Source organism: Ranitomeya imitator, chromosome 7, assembly GCF_032444005.1.
Source record: "Ranitomeya imitator isolate aRanImi1 chromosome 7, aRanImi1.pri, whole genome shotgun sequence".
NCBI lineage: Eukaryota > Metazoa > Chordata > Amphibia > Anura > Dendrobatidae > Ranitomeya > Ranitomeya imitator.
This window is the reverse complement of record NC_091288.1, coordinates 62400143-62411570: the sequence shown is the minus strand read 5'-3', so window position 1 is coordinate 62411570 and position 11428 is coordinate 62400143. Positions and strand designations below refer to the sequence as shown.

At 41.5% G+C, this 11428-nt stretch overlaps 1 protein-coding gene across 1 annotated transcript in view; it reads left to right on the top strand.

Moving 5' to 3' along the window:
• The first annotated feature begins 5330 nt into the window (after positions 1 to 5330).
• Positions 5331 to 11428, top strand: part of RAB17 (RAB17, member RAS oncogene family) — a 23019-nt gene continuing 16921 nt past the window's right edge. The window contains exons 1-3 of the mRNA XM_069733347.1: positions 5331 to 5418; positions 8256 to 8396; positions 9559 to 9710. Of these exons, the coding sequence (XP_069589448.1) occupies positions 8258 to 8396; positions 9559 to 9710 (291 nt within the window). The 5' untranslated portion in view covers positions 5331 to 5418; positions 8256 to 8257. The remainder of the gene's footprint in view (positions 5419 to 8255; positions 8397 to 9558; positions 9711 to 11428) is intronic.

Sequence of the window (11428 nt, the reverse complement as noted above, 5' to 3'; positions counted from 1 at the left end):
ATATATATTATTATTTCATACAGCGCTAGATAGCTTTAAAGCCGGTAATTCAATTGCTGGCTTTTGCTATCTCCTTCCTAAACCCGTCATCATATGAGACATGGTTACATACAGTAAACCATCTCATATCACCATTTTTTTTGCATATTCCACACTACTAATGTTAGTACTGTGTATATGCAAAATTTGGCCGTTCTAGCTATTAAATTAAAGGGTTAAATAGCGGAAAAAACTGGCGTGGGCTCCCGCGCAATTTTCTCCGCCAGAGTAGTAAAGCCAGTGACTGAGGGCAGATATTAATAGCCTGGAGAGGGTCCATGGTTATTGCCCCCCCCCCCCGGCTAAAAACATCTGCCCCCAGCCACCCCAGAAAAGGCACATCTGTAAGATGCGCCTTTTCTGGCACTTGGCCACTCTCTTCCCATTCCCGTGTAGCGGTGGGATATGGGGTAATGAAGGGTTAATGTCACCTTGCTATTGTAAGGTGACATTAAGCCAGATTAATAATGGAGAGGCGTCAATTATGACACCTATCCATTATTAATCCAATACTAGTAAAGGGTTAAAAAAACACACACATTAATAAAAATTATTTTAATGAAATAAAAACAAAGGTTGTTGTAATAATTTATTATTCGCTCAATCCTTCTGAAGACCCTCGCTCTGTAACAAAGTAAAAATAATAAACCAACAATATACATACCTTCCGAAGATCTGTAACGTCCTACGATGTAAATCCATCTGAAGGGGTTAAAATATTTTGCAGCCAGGAGCTCTGCTAATGCAGCTGCTCCTGGCTGCAAAACCCCGGGGAATGAAGGTAATGTAGGTCAATGACCTATATTTACCTTCATTTGCGGTGAGGCACCCTCTGCTGGCTGTTCCTGGAGCGTGGGAACTTTCCTAGAAAGCTCCCAGGCTCGAGATCATATGAGGGCGCCCTCTGCTGGTTGTCCTCATATGAACTCGAGCCTGGGAGCTTTCTAGGAAAGTTCCCACGCTCCGGGAACAGGCAGCAGAGGGCGCCTCACCGCAAATGAAGGTAAATATAGGTCATTGACCTACATTACCTTCATTCCCCGGGGTTTTGCAGCCAGGAGCAGCTGCATTAGCAGAGCTCCTGGCTGCAAAATATTTTAACCCCTTCAGATGGATTTACATCGTGGGATGTTACAGATCTTCGGAAGGTATGTATATTGTTGGTTTATTATTTTTACTTTATTACAGAGCGAGGGTCTTCAGGAGGATTGAGCGAATAATAAATTATTACAACAACCTTTGTTTTTATTTCATTAAAATAATTTTTATTAATGTGTGTGTGTTTTTTTTAACCCTTTACGGGCTTGTTTTCACATTCGAGGAACACGTCCGTGTCTCGCATGTGGAAACGAAGCTCTGGCGCCGGCACTCCGGAGCAGAGCGTGCGGCCGCATAGCAATACATGGAGCCGCACGCTCCGCTCCGGAGTGCCGGCACCAGAGCTTTGTTTCCACATGCGAGACATGGACTTGTTCCTCGAATGTGAAAACAAGCCCTACTAGTATTGGATTAATAATGGATAGGTGTCATAATTGACGCCTCTCCATTATTAATTTGGCTTAATGTCACCTTACAATAGCAAGGTGGCATTAACCCTTCATTACCCCATATCCCACCGCTACACGGGAATGGGAAGAGAGTGGCCAAGTGCCAGAAAAGGCGCATCTTACAGATGTGCCTTTTCTGGGGTGGCTGGGGGCAGGTGTTTTTAGCCGGGGGGGGGGGGCCAATAACCGTGGACCCTCTCCAGGCTATTAATATATGCCCTCAGTCACTGGCTTTACTACTCTGGCGGAGAAAATTGCGCGGGAGCCCACGCCAATTTTTTCCGCTATTTAACCCTTTAATAGCTAGAACGGCCAAATTTTGCATATACACACTACTAACATTAGTAGTGTGGAATATGCAAAAAAAAAATGGGGATATGAGATGGTTTACTGTATGTAAACCATGTCTCGTATCATGTCGGGTTTAGGAAGGAGATAGCAAATGCCGCTAATTGAATTACCGGCTTTAAAGCTATCTAGCGCTGTATGAAGTAATAATATATATACATATATGTGTCTACTGACATATATATATATATATATATATATATATATATATATATATATATATATAGACAGTATATATGTTTTCTTTTTTTTTTTTACACATGGATATGGCCTTGTATAGCCGTATGTTGGTTTTGCTAGCCTGCGAGAAAAACACGCAGTACGGATGCCATACGGATTACATACGGAGGATGCCATGCGCAAAATACGCTGACACACCCTGCCTACGGAGGAGCTACGGACCACTTTTTTGGGGACTTTTCAGCGTATTACGGCCGTAATATACGGACCGTATTGTCTTACGCTGAGTGTGACTCCAGCCTTATTACCATCAGAAAGCATCAGCTGATGGGAGCAGCAGTCCCATCAGCTTACACCAGTGACCAGAAGTAAACGTTATACCTCTGATCACAGCTGAGCGCTCACGCTGTCTTTTGACACCGTGGAAACTGCAGCTGGCTCACCGGCGGTGATGATTTTACCTCCGATCAGGAGCGGTGTTTGCTGCACTGTCATGCACATGACAGCTTGGCAAACACTGAATGTTTGGGCCCCCGACTCAAGTGAATGGGGTCCAGGTTTTGGTTCTGGTCCATGTACTGTCTTGGTACCAAAACTTTTTTTTAACTGTTCAGCCGAATCTGCCGGACCAGAACATCTAGGTGTCCGCCCATCTCTAGACATGTATCAAACCTATGCAATTATTCCCAATTAGCAGCAATTTAAATAATCGCAGGAGAAGAACTTCTAATAAACCCTTTATTGTTAGTAATGCTACTGCTAATGAGGACAGAATATATGGTACATGTAATGTAAATCTATACATTTTTTCACGTATACAGGACATACCCATTATAATCTACGGTGCTATTCACATTTACGTGTTTTTTTTTCACGTACGTGTTTAAATATATACGGCCATATGAATGTGGCCTAAAACATAACTAATTACAGACACATCACAGTATCAACAAATAAATAGGAATGGCAACTGTTTGAGAACAAATAATTTCATGAGTGTGATATTTCTTTTGTGATGTTAATGGTGACGTATCTAACTTTATTAGCAAGAAAAAGCCGTCTTAGGCCGTTCTTCTTTATGCTGCCTTTTTTTTTCTGCAGATGGCAAAATACACAATAGCAATCTGCTCTGATTATTGTGTTTTTACTGTGTTTTTCGCTTTTTTATGCATTTTGGTGGAGGCTTAAAACAGCATTTTAAATTTACAGTTTTCATTGAAGTAATGCTGGGATTCTGCACTGAAAAACGCAACTGCATTTTTTTCAGGCGCTCTCTAAAACATATAGGGAAAAAATGTGCTAAAAACACACAGTTCAACAGTGTCTTTCACCGCACAGTGGGCACAAGTTTTCATGAAAATACAGTGGGGCAAAAAAGTATTTAGTCAGTCAGCAATAGTGCAAGTTCCACCACTTAAAAAGATGAGAGGCGTCTGTAATTTACATCATAGGTAGACCTCAACTATGGGAGACAAACTGAGAAAAAAAAAATCCAAAAAATCACATTGTCTGTTTTTTTAACATTTTATTTGCATATTATGGTGGAAAATAAGTATTTGGTCAGAAACAAAATTTCATCTCAATACTTTGTAATATATCCTTTGTTGGCAATGACAGAGGTCAAACGTTTTCTGCAAGTCTTCACAAGGTTGCCACACACTGTTGTTGGTATGTTGGCCCATTCCTCCATGCAGATCTCCTCTAGAGCAGTGATGTTTTTGGCTTTTCGCTTGGCAACACGGACTTTCAACTCCCTCCAAAGGTTTTCTATAGGGTTGAGATCTGGAGACTGGCTAGGCCACTCCAGGACCTTGAAATGCTTCTTACGAAGCCACTCCTTCGTTGCCCTGGCGGTGTGCTTTGGATCATTGTCATGTTGAAAGACCCAGCCACGTTTCATCTTCAATGCCCTTGCTGATGGAAGGAGGTTTGCACTCAAAATCTCACAATACATGGCCCCATTCATTCTTTCATGTACCCGGATCAGTCGTCCTGGCCCCTTTGCAGAGAAACAGCCCCAAAGCATGATGTTTCCACCACCATGCTTTACAGTAGGTATGGTGTTTGATGGATGCAACTCAGTATTCTTTTTCCTCCAAACACGACAAGTTGTTTTTCTACCAAACAGTTCCAGTTTGGTTTCATCAGACCATAGGACATTCTCCCAAAACTCCTCTGGATCATCCAAATGCTCTCTAGCAAACTTCAGACGGGCCCGGACATGTACTGGCTTAAGCAGTGGGACACGTCTGGCACTGCAGGATCTGAGTCCATGGTGGCGTAGTGTGTTACTTATGGTAGGCCTTGTTACATTGGTCCCAGCTCTCTGCAGTTCATTCACTAGGTCCCCCCGCGTGGTTCTGGGATTTTTGCTCACCGTTCTTGTGATCATTCTGACCCCACGGGTGGGATTTTGCGTGGAGCCCCAGATCGAGGGAGATTATCAGTGATCTTGTATGTCTTCCATTTTCTAATTATTGCTCCCACTGTTGATTTCTTCACTCCAAGCTGGTTGGCTATTGCAGATTCAGTCTTCCCAGCCTGGTGCAGGGCTACAATTTTGTTTCTGGTGTCCTTTGACAGCTCTTTGGTCTTCACCATAGTGGAGTTTGGAGTCAGAGTGTTTGAGGGTGTGCACAGGTGTCTTTTTATACTGATAACAAGTTTAAACAGGTGCCATTACTACAGGTAATGAGTGGAGGAAAGAGGAGAATCTTAAAGAAGAAGTTACAGGTCTGTGAGAGCCAGAAATCTTGATTGTTTGTTTCTGACCAAATACTTATTTTCCACCATAATATGCAAAAAAAAATGTTAAAACAGACAATGTGATTTTCTGGATTTTTTTTTTCTCAGTTTGTCTCCCATAGTTGAGGTCTACCTATGATGTAAATTACAGACGCCTCTCATCTTTTTAAGTGGTGGAACTTGCACTATTGCTGACTGACTAAATACTTTTTTGCCCCACTGTATGTTCAATTTTTTTATTTTATTTTTTAGAACTGTTGTTAACGCATCAGTTTTTCTGAATAAAAAAAAATTGTAGCAGAGAAAAAAATTCAGCTTTTACACCAGGCGGGAACATGGTTTTATAGAAATCCTTTGGAATAGGGTTATGTAGCATTCTTCTCCCTGGAGAAATACTGGCAGATACAGTGAAAAGTACAATAATACACGTCCAATTTCTTGGTGCCTCCCTCTCTGGACTTTATACCTGTCACACTCTGGAGAATTCTTGACGAGTTTACTCTGAGCCTTCAACTATTCCACCGCACAATGCACTGAGGGCAGCAGGTCACTGGCACAGGTGAGCTGACAATCAGTACCAGTCGGGTCTTTAATTATTGCTTCTACAAAGGCATTTAACAATACATATGCAGCATAGTAGAGGTGTGCCTCAGTGCCGGTAAGGTAACACGCAGGAGACTCTGTACCGGCAGACACCTGTCATTTTCAGACATTAGTCTTCTCATCTCTTCTCATAAAACTATATATCTATCTGCTCATCTCCCCCTGCAGTATACCATGCCTGCGGATGGGGCTGCATTTTCATGTTGATGGGTTCCCTTTAACACAGGCTGTTGATTGGCCACTATTCGTTGCCCAGTGAACACATGCACAATAATCAGTTTTTATGTCATTTTTTCGGCTGGGGTTACACAGCGACCTTGACCACAACACATGTCCTGCAGGCAAAAATCTTTGTATACAACTGGTACATCGCAGCATAATGCAGGTGAATGGGGAATCCAAAAGGATGTGTGACCACAACATATAAGTTGCAAAAAGTAGGACTTACTATTGAGCAGAAGTAAGTACTCTGACATCACCCTATATACAGTATGAGCCTCCACCTAGCCCCTTACATACATTATGAGCCTCTACACAGGCCCCTTAATCAACAACCAAAGCGATCAACCTATGGGCTCCTTATACATGTAAACCATAACAAAAAAAATATTTTAAAATTCTCTTTAATTAGTTTAAAAACGCAATACATAAAGACATGCATGCACACAGAAATTGTGAATTTTTAACTGCTTTCCTACATGTGCCGTAATAATACGTACATGTCCGATTCCCTATGTTTAGTGTGGGCTCCGGCGCTGATCTATACAGCTGACATGTGCCCACAACAGCTGCCGGTGGAATTGCGATCCACCCGCAGCTGTTAACTAGTTAAATGCCGCTGTCAATCTCTGACAGCGGCATTTAACTTGCACTTACAGGAAGCGCGTCACTGGTTCCGCCCATCGGTGACCCAGTCACATAATCGCAGGTCACCAATGGGTCAGCATGACAACCAGAGGAGATTGCTATGAGCGCCGCCCCGTGGTTGGTGCTCATAACAAGTGAGGATTTCTTCTACACATAGGCGATCTGATCATCGCCTGTGTGTAGCAGAGGCGATCAAACTACTGCAGCTTCTAGTCTCCCATGGAGACTATTGAAGCATGCAAAAAGTAAAAAAAATGGTTTTAAAAATATTAAAAAAATATGTAAAAGTTCAAATCACCCCCCTTTTGCCCCCATTAAAAAAAACAAAACATACACATATTTGGCATCACCACATTCAGAATTGCCTGATCTATCAATATAAAAAAAAGAATTAACTCGATCGCTAAACAGTGTAACGAGAAAAAAATTAAAAACTCGAGAATTACGTTTTTTTTGGTTGCCGCTACACTGCAGTAAAATACAATAACGGGCGATCAAAACATTGTATCTACACGAAAATTGTATCAATAAAAAGTAAGCTTATTGAGCAAAAAATAAGCCCTTAACCAGCCCCAGATCACACAACATGGAGACGCTACAGGTCTGGCACCATTTTATTTTATTTTTTTTACAAATTTTGGATTTATTTTTCACCATTTAAATAAAAAAGAACCTATATATGTCTGGTATCTGTGAACTTGTAATGACCTGCAGAATCATAGCGGCAGGTCAATTTTAGCATTTAGTGAACATGGTAAAAAAAAAAAAAAGAACAACTGTGAGATTGCACTTTTTTGCAATTTCACCGCACTTGGAATTTTTTCCCATTTTCCATTGCATAACATAGTGAGCCCTCATATAGCCTATTTATAGTATGAGCCTGCCCATAGAACCCTATATAAAGTATGAGCCCCCATATAGCCTCCTATAACCAGTCTGAGTCCCCATATAGCCTCCTATATACAGTGTGACCCCATATAGCCTCCTGTATACAGTATGATCCCCTATATAGTCTCTTATGTACAGTATGAGTCTGCGCATAGCCTCCCTACATAACCTCCTATATACAGTATGAGCCCTTATATAGCCTCCTGTATACAGTGTGAACCCCAATATAGCCTGTTATATACTGTACGAGTCCTCACATCCCATACACATATTAATGAAAAACGCATACAGACATACCTCGCTCCCGTCCCCCGACGCTCTGCTGCGGTTCCCGAGGCTCCACTTCTTCTAGCCAACGCATACATGCTATCGCTATGATGCCATCGCGCTGTCATGGCAGAGGCGATGGGAGCTTCCCTGGAGCTGTGCTGCCATTCTGTATCGTCTGCAGCACAGCGCCAGGAAACCTCCCTGCCGGGATATATATTATGATCTGGCGATGGGCCCCCCAGAACCTTGGGCCCCAGGCGGTAGCCCACATTGCCTTCATTATAATCCGCCTATGCACAGTGCACACTTCACATGGCACAATAAAACGCAGTAAAAACGCTCAACACTTTTCTTATAATTCAACGCTGTCTTCAGGGCAGTCCACACCCTTACACATGCAGTGTGAACTGTAGACGGCATGGCGTAGAGAAGAAGCTTAGTTGATTCATATGTAGGTTTGTTGAAAAAGATTCAGTATAACTTGTATTTTATTCATTGAAATCCCTGGTGTTTATATGTATAGGAGTCCAGTGGGCGGTCCTGCTAGTGATTGACAGCCATTTCTGCATGTACAGTCATACTGGGAAGACTCAGTCCCTAGTAGGACCGCCCACTGGACTCTTATGCATTCAAATATCTGGGATTTCAATGGCTAAAACACAAGTTTTATTTACATTTTTCCAACATAAATGTAAATCAGTCTAATCGGTTCTCTAACATCCGGCAATGCATTGTTTCTAACTGTGCTCTTGCTATGTCATGTTGCAGGGATGGACCTGGCTCTGGAGCCAACCTCTGAGAGACAAGTCTTCAAACTGGTGTTACTGGGGAGCACTGATGTGGGCAAATCTAGCCTGGTTCTCAGATATACAAGAGACGATTTTCGGGAAACCGTTTCTACTACAGGATGTAAGTTACCCCAATATGGAACCACATGGTGGATTTCAAATAAATAAATACTAGGTGAGCAGAGAGAATAAAATATTTGCCTTCATTGATATTATTTTCTACGATGGAAGAACAGATCCATTTTCAATAGTATAAAGAATATCAATGACTAGAAAGAAAAATACAGAGCTGATCAAATACTGATGCATTTTTGTTATTGTACGTCTGTATGGCCGATCGACTTTCAAACAAATATGTTCGTGTGAAAGAAGCCTAACATCCAGATGCAATCCAGGCCATTGATAACAAGTCACAAATATTATTTTATTTAAAAATGTGTAATCGTGAAATGTTAACAAAAAAGTCCCTACTCTTCAACATTAAAATTGATACATTGAAATTAAAAATAACCAAAGGGAAAGTCATGGAATTATGGAACTCACAGGATAGATATGCAAATTACCTCTTCAGAGAGGAAGAGAACTAGATCTCTATTTCTATAGCGCCACTTGTTGGAAGCAGCGATCCTAAAAGTCATAGTCAGCCCTTTAATGAGCCTTGCAATATGACTTAGGATAAAAGCCAAATCAGAATCTCAATTTGCAAAAATGATGTTTCGGGCTATTGCCTCTCGTCAGCACAAAGTATGACATCTGATTTGGCTTGGTGAGAGGCTCTGGACTGAGGTCTAAGGGGTAATGTTTCTCCTTATGGAGAATGAGAGACTGGCCTTGGCATGCCAATGTTAGGAGACAAACATGTTAATGATAAGCAAATGATGAAAAATAAACATGTTCAAAACATCTTGATTTATTCAGTATCGAGTATGAGCCACATGCAGAAATTCATGCACTTTCACATCTTGGTTGCTATCAGTAGGGTTACTAATGGCTGTCTGAGGAATGTTTTTTCATGGTGAATGCACTTGGGCACGGAAATCATCAAGATCTGCTGCTGACAGCTGTTTTTATAATCGCCAACCAATTCCAGATCTGCTCAATGGGACACAGGTCCATAGATGCTGCAGACCTTAATAGCATGTTTAGACCACACCACAGGCTAGTCACAGTAGCAGGTAAACATGGAACCTGGCAATGTGTTGAAAAACGGCTGATGTCTGTTGTAATATTTGATATCTTTATGTTATGGTTTTCAATGTCTGCTTTTCATCTTTGTGCAACAGGTGCCTTTTTCTCACAAAGAGTTTATCTCCAAGGCAAAGCTCTAGACTTTGAGATTTGGGACACTGCTGGACAGGAGCGATACCACAGTGTGTGTCATCTCTACTACCGTGGTGCCAGTGCAGCTTTGCTGGTTTATGACATTAGTTCCAAGGTAAGTCGGCACTTAGTGACATTTATGTAATGAGCGCTGCCAGAATATGAACTATAATAAACCTTTTGAGGGACAATGCACTGTTTTTGTGAAATTGTATTGAGGATTCTTCTTTCCTCCAACATCAAGAGTTGTTGTAAGTCCCCAAAACACATAAGTTAAAAGGGTATTCCCATCTCCAAGATCCCATCCCAATATGTAGTAGAGATAATAATATTAGGGAATACTTCCAATTAGAAATGTAGTATAGTTCTTCTGATTCACTATGTCACTTAGCACATGAGCTGGGCATTGCAGTAGGTTAGGTATCCATGGTCACAACCACTAACAACTAACTAACTGTCACTATATGAGTGGTTGTAACCATAGATACCTGCAATACCCTGCACATGGGTTAAGCGACTTAGCGAATCAGAAGAACTGAACAACGTTTCTAATTGTAGGTATTTGCTTATATTATTATTACACCTACTACATATTGGGATATAATATTGGAACTGGGAATACCCCTTTAAATTGCCAATCCTGCAGAAATCAGCAAGTTTACTCTAATGTGTACGGATACATTTCAGGTACTGTATGTCCACACATGTAGTATTTGCAGCAGATTTTTCTGCTGTAAAAACCAGATTGACAGGGAAAACATTTTGTAAAATATGAACAGTTTTGAGGCATTTTTACTTGTTTTTTTTCCCTGCTCATTTGAATGGGTGAAAAAAGGCTGCAAAAATACTGCAAGAATTGAACAAGTCACTAATCATAATTAAACCTACAAAATAATTTTTGTTTCCTGTGCTGCACAATTTCCCAATATAACAGTACAATAATCCTTTGCAAGTGTGGAAAGTGCTGGCAAAGTTCACTGTATTACATCAAGTATATAGTTAGAACGGTGGATCCTTTGTAAGATTAGGTAAAGCATCTACAGCGCGGCTGAAGCTTCATATACCTTTGGTCAATGTCATGAAAATAATCCTTAGTATTACAATCCCATAAAGTTTTGAGCCAAAATCACAAGTAGATCTAATCTAGTAGAAAGAAGTATCAGTCTTTCCTTTTTATTTCCCATTTCTTTTGAATCCACATTGCTGAGCCTGAAAAAAAAAGAAAACATCCTGGTCCCCTTCCTGGGAATAATTCTTCCCATCCTAGTCCCCTTCCTGAGAATAATGTGACCCATCCTGGTCCCCATTCTGGAAATAATGTTTCCCATCCTGGTTTCCTTCCTGGGAATAATGTGTCCCATCCTGGTCCCCTTCCTGGGAATAGTGTGTCCCATCCTGGTCCCTTTCCTGCGAATAATGTGTCCCAATCTGGTCCTCATTCTGGAAATAATGTGTCCCATCCTGGTCCCCTTCCTGGGAATAATGTGTCCCATCCTGGTCTCTTTCCTGGGAATAATGTGTCCCATCCTGGTCCCCTTCCTGGGAATAATGTGTCTCATCCTGGTCCTCTACCAGGGAATAATGTGTCCCATCCTTGTCCCCTTCCTGAGAATAATCTGTCCCATCCTGGTCCCCTTCCTGAAAATAATGTGTCCCATCCTGGTCCCCTACCAGGGAATAATGTGTCCCATCCTTGTACCCTTCCTGAAAATAATGTGTCCCATCCTGGGACCTTTCCTGGGAATAATGTGTCCCATCTTAGTCCCTTTCCTGGAAATAATGTGCCTCATCCTGGTCCCCATTCTGGAAATAATGTGTCCCAGCCTGGTCCCC